General features: G+C 51.5%; 3 protein-coding genes across 3 annotated transcripts; 1 reads left to right on the top strand and 2 right to left on the bottom strand.

The window, feature by feature from the left end:
* Positions 1 to 357: 357 nt before the first annotated feature.
* Positions 358 to 879, bottom strand: B0T23DRAFT_400195 (uncharacterized protein; the record flags this gene model as incomplete). The annotated part of the gene is made up of 1 exon (XM_062838471.1): positions 358 to 879. The coding sequence occupies one exon, from the start codon at positions 877 to 879 to the stop codon at positions 358 to 360; it is 522 nt and encodes a 173-aa protein (XP_062687961.1).
* Positions 880 to 2,057: 1,178 nt separating this feature from the next.
* Positions 2,058 to 5,792, bottom strand: B0T23DRAFT_52318 (uncharacterized protein). The gene is made up of 3 exons (XM_062841398.1): positions 5,219 to 5,792; positions 2,296 to 5,137; positions 2,058 to 2,224 (listed from the first exon to the last, which is right to left on the bottom strand). Coding segments are annotated over exons 1-3 (3,324 nt in total). The 5' UTR covers positions 5,700 to 5,792; the 3' UTR covers positions 2,058 to 2,223.
* A 1,063-nt stretch (positions 5,793 to 6,855) lies between these two features.
* B0T23DRAFT_327546 (uncharacterized protein) lies at positions 6,856 to 9,553 on the top strand (the record flags this gene model as incomplete). Its single annotated transcript, XM_062835626.1, has 2 exons — positions 6,856 to 8,201; positions 8,329 to 9,553. The coding sequence occupies 2 exons, from the start codon at positions 6,856 to 6,858 to the stop codon at positions 9,551 to 9,553; spliced, it is 2,571 nt and encodes an 856-aa protein (XP_062687959.1).
* Between the last annotated feature and the right edge of the window lie 5,228 nt (positions 9,554 to 14,781).

Here is a 14,781-nt window from a genome sequence, read left to right as displayed (position 1 = left end):
CCAACTTGTGCCCCCTTCCAATTTATTTCTTATTTTTTTTTTTTTTCAAATTAGATCATCCCGTACAAGTTGAAAAGGAAACGACATCTATCTTACAATCCTTCCTCTCCCCCCAACTACCACCTCCACAGTGACGTTCCCTGCCCCTTACGATACTAAAAAAAGGTTGTACACAAAGAAACTCCCCATCCCAAACTTCCTCCCAGCACCATCAAACCTCCACAACTTCCTCGAGCAGCAAGATAGGTACTTTTCCCTAGGTAGGTAGGTACCCAGGTACTAGGTACCTACCTACCTACCTCCCATCCCCAGCCCCCCTCTTCAATACTTCCCCCTCTCAGCTTCCAGCCCCCCTCTTCAATACTCCCCCCTCTCAGAATCAATCCCCCTCCTCCTCTTCCCACCCGCCTTCCCACCACCCCCCTTGATAGGTTTAAAAAACCTATACAACCTATCACTCTTGGTCTCCTGATCCTTGGTGATCATATGCCCACACTTTTTTCGAATCTTGTCATCACACTCCCCCACCATTTTTTCGTCACCCTTATTCGTCTTGCGACACATCTTCCACGCCGCCTCGCACATCAACCCGGGCACAGAATAATGAAACAGTTCCATTTTGGGCCGCAGATTGTCCTTGTTGCAGATACATTCGTATTGCAGCGTCTTGTATGAGCAGACATTGATGCGGACGCCCAAGAGGTCGGTGCCGGGCATGCCTGTGCCGCAGATGGAACGGCAGGTGGAGGAGTGGGAGTCGCACCAGTCGGATTTCTGGGCGTCGGGAACGGCGGAGACGGGGAGGGTGGGGGAGAAGTCGTCGCTTTGAACACACAAGGGGAGGAGGAGGAGAGGGAGAAGAGAGAGGAGGGGGAACATGGTGTGAATAGCTAGGGATTTGAGGTGCTGTGTTGTTGCTTCTTTTTGAGTGGAGTTGGTTGGTTGGTTGGTTAGTTGGTTGGTTGGTTGCTGATGTGGCTACCTCTAGGTGTAGCTGTAGTTGGTCTCTGTAGGTTTGTTGTTCTCTCAAGCTTGGAAAGCGGAAGGACAGGACATGTAGGAATGCTGGGCTTCGAGTGGAGACTAAAAGGGTTGTGAATAGGAATCTGAATAGGAGATGGTGAGCTTTATATCCCTTATCACGGTATATTCTCATCCTCTTCCAGACACACGGGTCTACATATGCCTGCTGATGTTGAAAAAGGGGCGGGAACGTGCCGTGGTCTTTGTTTACTTTGACTTGGCGGTCTTACCCGCTTCTCTGTTTCATATGAGCCGCTTGTTCCCGTGGACTCGTGGTCGAGAAACAATGAAACGCCAAGGAGTCGAGTTATTTGTGTCCAGCGAAGACACGGGTAGAACAATTGTAGTCAGAACGGGAAGAAGTTGGGGGACAAAGGCTTGCTTGACATTGTGTGAGCCGAGAGCTATACTCCACGCACTTCCACCTTCATACCTGTAAATGTTGAAGACCAAGTACTTTCTTTGGTTTACATCCTTAATGAAACTAATCAAGTTATGCGTAATTTGAGGCCTTCACGGAAAAGAGACGGGGAACAGTATATTCAAACAAAAGAAATGCCATTGCGAAATGTACAGAATCATCTTTCCCAAGCACCTACTTGGGCAAGGAACCACGCCTCGGTGCAATCATCATGAAGATCGCTATGTAGGTGTCGTAAATTTGCCTCCACCATCGGCTTCGCATCCTCTAGCAACTGATCCATATCCTTCATTGCACGTTGTAGCAACGTTCCAGCTTCATATAGCTTGTCGATGCTCGTATCAGCAACCGCTCCGCGCAGCTTTTGGTATGTCGCCAACCACCACTTGGCTCGCTCAGGATCCCAGCTTCTTATCGAGCGTGTCATTTCGAGAGACCAGTCCATAGGTGCGGTTTCGACGTGTGAATAGCGTTGCTTGAAGCGTTTATAATCGCTTAAGATACGATTTGCCCGGCGTGTATAGAACTCAGTGAGTAATAATGTGACCTCTTCCAGGGCTGAAGGGCCTTTCCCAGTGCCTTCTCCCTTCGCACCAAATTTGAGAAGTATCTCAACAGTTTGGAACCTGCATTCCGTGATCGCAAGGATGAGAGGATCTTTGCCCTTATTGTCTGTAACCTCAGTATTGGCGCCGCTTTCAAGTAGCAGCCTTACTAGCTTATCAAGCCCCTTCTCAGCGGCATTATGTAGGGGCGTTTTTCCGTCGTGATTTTGTGCATCTAAGTGAAGGCATTTATCAGCTAGCGTCCTTGCTAGTGATAACGCTGTAACCTCATCCTCTTTGGCGTACCAGATACTGTGAAGGGCCAGCTCGCCCTGACTATCTCGTAGGTTAGGATCCGCACCTTTCTCGATGAGGAGCATAGCCAAAGCCCACCTCCTCGTAATGACCGCTCGCATGAGAGCGGTTGCTCCGCATATATTAGCCATGTCGAGACGGGCTCCTTTTTCAATCAGCACTGTGGCGATTTCGGTGCCATCGTTCTTCGAGACATGCGAGCACTCCATCAGGGCGGTATTACCGCCAAAGTCGATGGCATTGACATCAATACCCCTGTCAGCTAACATCTTCCCAATCTCGGCGTTATTGCGTCTGGCCGCAACGTGTAGCAAGGTTCGCCCGTAGTGTGCATCCAAAAAATCAACAGAGGCCCCGTAGTTGAGTAATATGGCAACACACTCGGAATGCTTAGCATTCACTGCTTCATACAGTGGAGTTCGTCCATCCCAACCAACATCCACTCTCGCCCCCGCTGCTATCAAAAGCTGCATAACATCGCGGTGTCCGTGTCTGGCGGCCAGAGCTAAAGGTGTTGTCTCCCTTTCGTTGTGGCCCGTATTGATTTCTTCAGCTCTAATTTCACGCAGAAGGTGTCGGACGAGGCCAGTGCACCCCAAAACCACAGCAACATGGAAAGTTCTGCAGAAACAATCTGCAGAATATCCTGTCGTCTCAAAATAAAAGGTAGGCGCCCAGATGCGAAAGTTTTTGGAGCCAGGCTTACAAAGGCCCAACGCTGTTCTCATAATCCCGGAATCATCCTCCAAGTCGCCATTGCGCAGGTGGTGGCTCCAATAAGCTCTCGAATAAAGCAGAAAAGGATACTCGCGTTCGAGGAGGGAATAGTCGTAAGCGCGATGAGCAACGTCAGGATCCAAGATGGAAATATACTGCACGCAAATCCAAGCAAGTTCACCATGGGCCTGGGTTTTCCTGATCGAGGAGCGCCATGACGCTGGCGCTGTGGACAGTTCCGATTCGGCCTGCAAGAACTCTCTCGCGGTTTGATGCAGAAAGTGTACTTTGCGCTGGTGAATCGAGACAAATAATCCACATATTGTTCTCAGACGTTTTGAAAAATCTTCCTCATCTTCCAGGTCTAGTTCTTTGACAGATTTGATGTCAGGCTCCATGTTGACCACAATCTGCATCTCGGAGAGAGTCAGAGGGCGCTGGGCAGCAAGCATGACACGCAACACTCGTCGCAATGTTGTACGTAGGACACCGTGGGGCCGATTGAGAATCCGCTCATATGCATCTTCGACTGTCCGAGGAAGTTTCGCGATGGCAGCCTTAAACCCTTGAGCTGTCCGCTTCAGAGAATCGCTTGTGACCAGGGTGTTCAAATGGTCAAAGACAAGATAAACCCAGAGATAGGTTCGATGCTTTGTCTTGTTGAGTTCCGCCCAAAGGGCATCCCTGAGTTGATTTTTGAGTCCATATTTGTGTACGAATTGCTCGACGCGAACTTGAATAACATGGTTGATCTCTGTGCTAATCTGGTCTGATTGGTCTTCCTTTTCCCCTGGGATTAGAACGCGCGGAAATCGTTGCAGCATGTCGCCATACTTGAAAGGGGAAATCACATCCCCATACGGGCGAGATGTAAGAAGAAACTTGACATGGCTTTCTCCCGCTTGAATGAGGTTGTGTACCAACAGTTTGAACTCGCCGGGCTCGCATTCATCAAGAGCATCAAGCACTATGATTATGGTGCCCGCTCTTTCATCTTGCGTTGCGTCCTTGAAGACCCGCCATAATGAGGATGTCGTTCCGATCAGGCCGTCTCCATTGCGATCATGTTCTTCGAGAGCATGCTTAATCAATTCTGGCTTTTGGCCAAAAAGCTGATGCAGAAGAGCACAAAGGGCCTGCTTGACTGTGCTTTGGTCCCCATCCTTAAAAAAGAAGTAGCAAACAGTTGCAGTTGGGCACCGTTGTGGCAGATACTGGTCAATCAAGTACTTGGACAAGACGGACTTCCCGCAACCCGGGTCTGCTGTGATCAAAAGTGGACCTGATTTGAGCTCCAGCCAGTCTTGGAAATTCTTATGCTCGACAGCCCAGACACAAGTTCCTTGGACCCGTTCTTCGACACGGCTTTTATACCATTCATAGGTGACATCTCTCTGGTTGTCTGTAAGACGGAAGAGGCGTAGGCACTTCTTCTCTTGTTCCTTGAGCTTGTTTTGAGCGCCCTTGCGGACAAGATCCTGGACATCCTGCAGAGCTTGGAGAACTTTGGTGTTGGACTCCAAAGATCTATTACTGTTTTGCTTGAGAAGATCGGAAGTGAGTGACTGGTGGACATTGTGGTATTGCTGTAGGTCCTGATGGAGAAGGCGCTCTTGATCCTTGATAGCGGTTATTAGTTGGTCCCATACGTTGAAAGAAAGATCTTGGACGAAGCGTGCAAAGTCACCCTGGTGATATCGGAGAACAGTGCGGACCTGGAACTCGAGCAAGTGCTGATAAAGAGTGATGAATTCATCTTGAACACTCTCAGTCCAGATCATGGTGTTGGCAAGCTGACGCTCAAGCGTAGTCCAGAAGGCGATGCGGGATGTGACGTATGAGAAACCATTCCTCTGGGCTTCGTCGGCAATGGCAGGTTGGGTGAGGAGGGGCAGAACAAGGCACACGCCAGCCCACGCCAGGGAAGCCTCGGGGGAGGCCTTGACAGCCTCGCTGATGAAGTTCTGAAGCGCCAGCATCAACTTGCCAGCCTTGTCGACTGATGATCTTGCCAAGCTTTTCTGTTGGGCCTGCGTTAATGCGTCCTCGATGGCCCGGTCGAGTACTGCCTTGAACGTGGGTGCCTGGCCCAGGAGTGAATCCGAATGCGCTTCCCCTGGCTCAACCGTACTTCCTAGAATTGAGATCATGTATATTAGCATGTTGATTTGGCAGGGCACAGAATGTTCATGCTCACCTGACATTTCGGGCGCTATTGCTTTAAGAACTCGTCCCTCGTATTCGGCAATCAAGCCGGATTGGGCGGCATCGTTGGATGATCGAAGAGCGTCATATGCGCGGTCCCATAGAGTCTCGGGCGTGCTTGTGGTGATGATGTCTTCACTGACGGCCGTGTACTCCTCAGATAGGCTGCTGGGGGCAACCGAGTTGCAGGGGGCGTGTTCAGTCGGTTCAGGATTAGTCCATCCCATGAACTTATGGAGAGATTTGCGAAATCCGAAGTGGTGCTTCCGTACGGCCTGAGGGCCGCCTTTGTCGCGCCTCCGGTGGAAATTGGTAAAAGACATTGCGGATACTGGTGGGTTGTGCTGTTCTTCCAAGTATTTTCGACAAGATACTTGGTGTGGTGGTGATGGCACAAATTCAACTGAAGCTCGGGGAAAAAAAGACTGCTCTGCAAGATTGGGAGTTGGGCGATGAGCGGGAGGGAATATCATGCCCAACCCCCAATCAAGCCAGATAGAATCGCGGTTTCATTGGTAGAAGTACATGTGAAATAGATGTGTTGTACACTGGACCAGTCAGATACCGCTTCTGCATAAGCCGGGGGGAGGTTATCGCGATTCCAGACCCACGGACACAAGTGCTGTACCGTGGCGATGCCAACCTTTTGAATGAAGGGAATTATTTGACCATGGTATTGCTGGTAGACGACCGCGAATCACGGAAAGCCGGGAGTCCATTGTGTCGAAGATGGGTGGAAAATGGAGAAAATGGAGAACAACTGAAGACGGAGGAGGAACGGGCCGCAATGTGGATGGTCTCCTCCAAACTGTGCGGGGGTCGGTTTCGAAGTAGATCCACTTTTGTTTCCCTTTCGACCAATGGATAGGTTTCCTGGCTACAATCTGCACGTGCAGGCTTCCGCTCCGTTGGGCATGTGGGGCTCGGGTGTTTACAGCGACTTGTTCCCCTGGGCCAATGATTTGTACAGGAAACAACGCCTTTAATTTTCAGCGCTTTCAGTGTCTCTGGTCATTGAGACTGCCACGTCAAACACTGCACTCCTCCAAACCCGGGCTTCCACTCTGTCTTCCTCCGCTTCTTGTTCCCCTTCCGTCCGCTGGAGGAAAGGTCGGCAGTCAGCTCCCGTCCTTGGCCGAGGCAATGAAAAGCTTCCAACTGGAAATTAGAGGGAAATCCCAACTTGTTAATTGACCAAACGTCATGAATTTGACACGTCAATCCATCATCTCCAGACTCCAGACCGTCGTCATCAGCCCATCAACGAAACAACCGCGACTTGTCCCTGCGTCGCCGATCCGTTCCTGCTGCCGCCTGCCTCTGCCTGATGCATGAGAAATTGGAAATATGCCAATCGCCGTCCATTTATGCTCAGCTTCCGCATCGACCAACCCCCCCGGGCCCTGTCCCTAAGAGCCACTCGGCCCACTGCCCTACAGCCGCTTATCCACTTGGGAGGTCATCACCGACACAATTGAGCCACGTCGGTCATGTTCAAGACTTTTCAACATTTCTAGACTCTACACCTCAACAACTTTACATCACCACTTTATAGATTATACAATACACAAACACTTGCCCAAGCTGGACACTCCCCAGAAGGAAGCGCTCCGTGGTTTCCTCCGGTCCATGTCGACAACTACCGAAACCACGGCTCCGCCAACCATCACCGCTTCCGCCGCCGGTACCACCACCATCAACACCAGCACCACCAACCTTGCTGGAAGCCCGCTATCACCAACAACCATGGCTTCCCCTTCCTCCCCTTCCTCGGCGAACATGGACCCCACCCAAGCCGTCGATGGTCTTGTCCGGGCCATGCGCGACCTGACAGCCGACAGCAACTACAAGCTGGTCGCCGACGTTTTTGGTCAGTTCATTGTTCTCAAAGAAAAGAACGAGCGGCTGTCCATTTCCCACCGTGAGGTCCTCGACGAGTACCATCGCTACCGCTCCGAACTGGACGACTGGAAGAAGCGCCTCGACAAGGAAAAGGAAGGGCTCGAAGACGTGATCCAGTCCAAAGTGCAAGAGGTTCTGCACCTCCACGCCATGCGCGCCAAATTGCAAGGGGATTTGGAGGACAGTGCCAAGAGGGCCGCCATGGCTGCCGAGAATGCCGAGCGTGAGCTGATGAGGTTAAAGGAGGACAAGGAGAAAGAGTTGGATGAGTTGAAGAAGGACAAGGAACGGGAGCTGGCGGCGCTAAAAGAAGACAAGGAGAAGGAGTTGGCCGCATTGAAGGACGATCAAGAGCAGCAGCTGACCAAGCTTAGGGAGGACCAAGCATATGAACTTGCCAAACTCAGGGACGACATGGGCACCGAGTTGAGTGACATGAAATCTCTACGGGGGATGCAGATTTCGGACCTCGAAGCAGCCAAGGCCGCTCTCGAAAAGTCAAAGGAGGAGCTTGAGAAAGCTGCTGCCCAAGCTGCCGAAGCCGCCGCCGAGGAGATTGCCGCACTGTCCAACGCCAAGACCCTTCTCGAGGCCTGGAAAGCGCAAGCCGAAGCCGACCTCGCATCGCTGCAGGAATCCAAGACCACTTTGGAGAGCGACAAGACGAAGAACGAGGCCGAGATCGTCTCCCTCAAAGAGATTGTCGCCACGCTGGAGGCTCAGTTCAAGGCAATCGATGACGCCCTAACGGCCACCAAAGCCGAGTTCGAGTCCCTCAAGATCACCGAGGCTGAAAAAACAACTGAGATTGAGGGTCTGAAAACATCGCTCAAGGCCGCTGAGGAGGAGGTCGTCTCGCTCAAGCAGACATTGGCCGAGAAGACTGCAGAGATCGAGGCCCTGCACAGCAAACTCAAAGCCGAGACCATTCGTGCGGACACGGCCGTTGCCCGGTCCGCAGACCTTCAGAACCGACTTGACGAGACAGAAGACAGCCTCCAAACAGCCGAGGAGAAGCTGGATATTCTGGCGTCGTATCAGATTAAGCTTCATACCGACAGCGAGGACGTTTAGTGAGTTTTTCTATCTTTTCTGACTTTTCACCTTCCTTCCCACCGTGTCTCTCTTTTTCCCTTTCCCTTTAATTTTCCTCCCTCCTTCAAAAGAAGTCCTGGAATTAAGTTGCTAACCCATGCCCAGCGTTGACATCCTCGACAAAATCTGGACCTCCATCGTCACCCTCGTCGAATCCACCTTCCGCCCCTCCCTTCCCGAGCCCATCCTCTCTGATCCCTCCTGCTGGGCCAACCTCCGCAACTCGCCCTACCTCAAACACGCCACTCAACTCCAAATCCCCTTGCCGCAATCCAACTCACCAGCCGCCAAAGGCATGCGCATCTCCGCCGTGCTCGCCGTCCTCTCCCGCGCTTTACACCGCCACCTTTTCCGGCCCGTTTACCTCCTCGACGACGACGACGAGAACCTAGTCAAGTTCCTCCGCGTCTTGGAAGACGAAAACCCCGCGCGAGAACTACATCTACGATCAACCCTGCTAGCCACCATGCCCGAGCGCCAAATCGAGCAGGGCGCAAGGCGAGTAAAGACGGTAGTAAGGGAAGTCTCCTGGCTGGTGCAACACCTCTTGTCCGCCCTAGCCTTTGAGTCCTTTGTCTCTGGCCTCGAACAAGCGTGCAAGCTCGCCTGCGAGCAATGGATGCGGATCCAGCTCGCCAGCATGAAAATCGAGCCTTACTTCGGACCGCCATACGACGACTTTGACTGGCAAGTTCTGGACCTACCGGAATTTGTCTCTTCCAACTCGCACCAACAGCGTCCCTTCTCGGTAACGCTCACTGATGGCGGCGACGGCGATGACGGCGCATCCACAATTGGAGCCGGCGCGCCGTTATCCACACCCGGGCCAGACTCAGATAGCAAGGGGCATAACCTCGCGCATTCCCACTCCCACTCCCATCTGCATAACCACCACGAAGATCCTCAGAATTCAGATACTCCACAAGAAGAAGAGATCGACCCAGATGATATCCTCCTGGTAGTCTGGCCATCCATGTGCTCCGTCGAAGACGGCGATATCATGAGCATCACGCAAGGATTGGTGATCTCCAAAGAACAAGCGCGGCCCGCGCTGGAAGAAGTCCGTCGGTCGAAATCCCAAGGTGGGAGCGGGTTGAACCGCGATGGGAGCTTGAACTCGAATAACGGAGCTCCTGGGATGCCGATGAGGCCTGGGTCGACTACGAGGAGGGGGGCGGCGAGGGGGATGAGTATTGCGGCTGAGGATAGAAGGAGGGGGGAAAGTCGGAGTCCGGGTACAAGTAAGAGGAAGAGTTTCTTTGGGATGGGTGGTGGGGACAAGGGAGAGAAAGGGGAGGGGGGTAAGGGGGAGGGGGGTGGGGAGGATTAGTGTGATGGAAAGAAGAGAGAGAGAGAGAAGACAGAGGGGTCGGTAATGAGCGGATGGAGTCATGATTGATGGATGTAATGATTGGAAACATACATGGAACGTGGGACATGGAATATGATGTGATGACGGATAGAAACGACTTGGGATATGGCAGATAATGGGCTATGTACTAGCATAACCACACGAAATCACGACATCATGAACTTGCTTGGCGTTGGGTTCTTTTCACTTGGGTTATGGACTTGTTTTGTCTTGTCTTGTCTGTGGTAGGTATTCAATGCAAGCACGGCGCTTAAGTATACCATGCATAGGCTAGGTGTGCTCGAGGTCAGCCAGTTGGGCTTTGAGTGTTGCATCCCGCTTGGAGGGTCATCTAGCTGGTAGCTGGGTAGAGGTAGGAAACTTGATGATACAGGTGCATTAGAGGTACTCTTGCACAACACCCGGAGGTACATGTAGTTCGCCCACAGGTATACTGCAATGCCGGACTTCATACCTACCTACCTACCTACCTACCTGCGTGTCATTCTTCCGTCAGCAAGTACCTGCACGGCACGAAAAACTCGTATCCCTGAGCATAGGTACCTAAGTTCGCTGGTGTAGGTAAGGTAGGTATCGAGGTCGTTGATGCCGTGTAGACAACTATGCAAGCCGGGACCAAGTTACTTACTATTTCGCAAATGAAAAACCCTAGGATATATCCCTTAGAATAGTGTCCCTACCTGGGTATACAGCTCTTTCACCCCTCTCTACAAATTCCTATATATTATTAACTAGTCCTCTAGTGGTAAGAGTAAAGTACCTACTAGGTATATATTAAGGACCGAATAGCAGTCACTTACAGGTGGACTTGGCAACACCGATTCTAAAAGAGGTACTACTACCAAGAGGTAAGTTGCGTGCCGCCCCTGCAGTTGCTATGTCCGTCCGGTGGCATTGGCACTTTCCCCCTCCCAAAGTCCCCACACACTCGACTTGACCTTGAGTTCCTTCCCTTACTAGGGCACATACACTAGAGAATGGCCGTGCCCCACCCAGTTGTTCACATACATACTCCCGTTACCTAGAGGTAGGTAGGTACTTTGATTTGTGCCGCCAGGTACATGTACAGGCATCGATGTAGCCTAGGTAGGTACACAAGACCATCTATTATATGGAACTCATAAGAGGCTAGAGGTAGAGAGAGAGAGAGCGGGTCATCTTGCCAACAAGAGGTGAAAGTCGTAAGGAATCGATACTAATTACCTACCTAGGTAGATACACCTCTAGGCATGGTGCTGACGTGAGAATTGAAAAAAGGTTAGAGGTACCTACCTACCTACCTACCTACCTACCTACCTACCTACCCACCTACCCACCTATGACCCTGCCCCGTGTCGGTGTGCTCCTGTGAGTCCATGTCCATGTGTTCCCATCACAGTGTGGCCGTGAGAGCGAGTGAAACCGGGATTTAAGTATGGTAGACTGGCAGGTAGGTAGAGGTAGGTACCTATCCGACTCGCCTTTCCTAGGTAGGTCCTTTCCGTCAATCCCACAGCGGCCACGGGTCACTGCCTGGTCGCTGGTCGCTGAACTTTTTTTTTTTTTTTGGGTAGCCTTCACGGTAGGTAATCGGCTTATATCCCGGATTATAGACCAGGTCCAGTCCAGGTCCAGGTTACGAAACACCACCTACCTACCGTATATAACCGTTATCGGCCACTGGATCCTACCTCTACATAACGGCTACACGCAGTGGCTACCAGAGGTAATTAATTGTCTGGGTCAATGTAACACACCCTACATACACTACGTCTAGGTAGGCAGGCTGTACCTACCTGCCCGTTCAACCTCGTGTGACGATCGGGACTATGGGTTTGGTACAACGGTGCCTCCGCCTCGACGAGAATAACGCCAGGCTCCTGCTATATGACTACCATAGAATGTGAAACTGCGGGGGAGTTGATGTTGCACTGCGCGGGGTCGGGCGTCTGGGGGAGCGGGCAGTGCCGGGCGGTGCGAATGGGATGATAGGTAGAGGTGGCATTGGTACTACCTCAAGAGAGCTGGAATGGCGATGTTTCTTCCCGTCCGTTTGGGGGCTTGGAGGAGGGGTTTCGAAGGGCTTGGGGAGTGAAGACACGGATTAACTGGACTGAACGTACCGGAAGGGGGGGGGGGGGGGAATTAAACGAATGATAGAGGTAAGTGAGCACTGAAGTGTTTCAATTTGGGCGACGCAGCAAGACACCTACTGAGTGAACCTCTGTGTAGGTAGGTAGGTTAGGTTTTCATCCTCGAGGGTAGGTATGCGCAGTCGTCTTTGGACTTTGAACTTTGAAGAAGGTCTCTGGACTCTGGAACTGGGACTGGGAGGTGAACTGGAAGTTACGGTGCCTACCCAGCACTAGGTAACATTATCAAACACGACCATGAACCCACCATACCTCATAACTCGATGTTAGCATCGCTCTTACACTAGGTAGTTGACCCTGTAGTACTATGCAGTACAGGCTTGATGCTTGATAAAATTCGCGGAGTTTGTAGACTTTGTCGTGGCTCCTTGTAAGTCCCTGGGAGTTCATGGGAAGCCCCTGAATGGGAACCTACAAGTGGAGATTGGAGTTCAGTTAGTCGTGGAGTCCGTGGAGTCATGAGGGTTGGAGTTCGTGGAGCCGTGAATCTGGTGGAGTAAGTCAGTCCTCTGTGTCAGTCACTCAGGGTGCTGGTTGCTGGTTGCCATGGTGCTGTGTGTGGTTTCGGTCAGTGATAATGTTGACCGTTTTCTTATGCCCGTCCGCCGGTCGTGTACATTACTGTGATTGGGCTTGTTCCCCCCCTGAATACCTACCTGATCTTATCTCCTTGCGCAGGAAGAAAGTGGACCATGTATGGAATGAAAATGGAAGGAATGAAAACAATGGCCTGATGGCATGACAGGTGCAATCGGTGAGATAGCATAGCTGCATAATGTGAACGTCCTAGGGGCAGCTATGGTTAGCGTCGTTAGCATCGTTAGCGCTGCGGATTTTCCCCCTTGGTGGTGTTGTTTAGTGTCGGTAGTGGATGGGGACTTCCGGCATTTCAACATGGAATTTCAATCTAACGGTTCCCTTCCGTTGTTCTTCGGTGTGTTCATCAAAAAGTTTTGATAATGGCGCATGCCATTGAACCCTTCCCGCAAAAGCTATGGACGACGGGTCGACAGGCGGCGGCTGAATGCCCGTCCCGGCCCCCCCCCTGGTCCTGGTCGGTAACAGAGCATGAATACCTCCAAACAGGCACAACGACTGGAGACAATTCCTCTCACCGATCTCACCGATCAATTCCAAACTCATGCCATGGTCTCCGCCCTGATGGGAGAATTCCCCATCGACTTTTCCACTTTCAATTCATAGTCCGGAGTTTTTATCTTTTAGCTTCCCGCTCATTGCCAAGGCGCCGGGCCGCGAAAGCCGTCAGTTAGGGTGTGGGTTCGGGGTCGGTGTCGGGGTCGGGGTCGATGTCGATTGGATGTCGGTGATCAGGGACGGAGGCTGGGGGGTGGTGTCCGGGCGAGGAGATGTTGTTGGTACATGCCTCCAAGTAAGGTAGCTTTTGAGGTTCTGAATGTGTCTCGCCGTGTCTCAATTGAAACATTTGCATGGGAAGAACCGCACCATTTGAATGCATGCATCGATGCACACCATCACAACAAACAAACCAACAAATGGACCAATCCAGACTTCCATTGCCAGGCCCCCCCTCCCCCCCCCTGGCCCAATGTCACCACTCACCACCAAGGGTCCCCGCAAACTGCAGGGCTCTACTTGGCCTAGGCCAGACTTAACTGTTCGCTAAACCATTCGGCAAACATTCCCTAGCCAACCGCTGAAGAATGGTAATGTCTTCCCTGAACACATGAACATTGTAAAGCTAAGCGAAAGCTTGAAAGGAGGCCGAAAGGGGGAAGAAGCGGTTAGGTTGTGAGATTAGATTACTGCAGTGGTTGGGCACGTGAAGAGGTTTGGAGATTGCTGCAGCATCACGGTGATGGATGTTGTTAGTGTAACAACCTATGTTTACCTGCAGTTCGGTGGGAGGAATTGAAGAGCTGAAGACGGGAATCCCTGCCTGCCCGGTGTGATTGTGGTTGATTGAATTGATTGATTGATCGCCCGCCCGCCCGCCCGCTGATCCCGTCACGGCCGGCCGGGACAATGGATCAACTGCCGTGCTGAGGCGTACCAACTACCAAGTACAGCTCCCAAGAGAAAAGCCACGCGTTTTTTTTCATCTGTTTTTTTGCCACTATCGAGTCGGGCTGGACGATTAAGGTTTTTTTTTTTTTTTTTACTCTTTCGCTGCTTTCGGCACTGATGATAAGCAATAAACCCTGATAGGCGTTCATCTCTTTTCTTTTTGCACCATGATGCCTGTGATGATTATTGATTAGAGGTATTCCCTGCAATGACGACTCGTCCTGCCAAGGGACTGGACACCAATCCTTCGTTTTTCGTTTCGTTTCGTGGGCAGGCACAAGTTCATCGCATCTTTCTCATCGCTGTCGCTGTCAGCCAGCCAGCCCAATTTAATGCCGACTTTCAATGCCAGCGTGGCAATGCAATTAATATCGAGCCGAGTCGAGTCGAGTCTCAATGAATCGATTCCAAAACATTGGGCCAGTCACTCAGTGGCTTCGAGACTTTTGGAGGCTTTTGTGGCTTGCTTTGACGTTCGGCGCTCTGAGGCCTGTGTTGGCCGGGAATGGATGGATGGATGGTCGCGCCCGCCCGGCTTTTTTTTTCTCTGACTCGGCCCATGACGTCGATGTTGATGAAATTTGATTCCAATCGGCGATATTTTGGCCGGGGAGGCAAGATATGCGTGCCCAATGACGCCAATGCTGCATGCGGCTTCTTCCATGCTGAAAACGTCAAAAAACTTCATGAATGACGCAGTAACAACAATTTCATCAATCCAAGCTGAAGAGGCATGCATAGTACTCGATGTCCATGATGAAACTGGTTGTCAAGGACAAAATGTGTCATTTGGTCACTGGAATGAGGGAAATTCGTCCTTGACTCGTTGTAGCTCTCATGTCTTGGATGCCCAGCAACCTACCCAATCAATGCGCAATGCTGGTGGGGCTGTGTTGTGTGTTAGTGATGTTCTAGGTCACAGTGTTTACGCTGCTTTCATCATACCTTATTGCCTGTGCTGCCGAGAGATCATTCAATGCACTAAAGAAAATCAAAACAAGTGAGACA

Source organism: Neurospora hispaniola, assembly GCF_033458365.1.
Source record: "Neurospora hispaniola strain FGSC 10403 chromosome Unknown B0T23scaffold_12, whole genome shotgun sequence".
Lineage (NCBI taxonomy): Eukaryota > Fungi > Ascomycota > Sordariomycetes > Sordariales > Sordariaceae > Neurospora > Neurospora hispaniola.
This window is presented reverse-complemented; position numbering and strand designations above follow the sequence as displayed.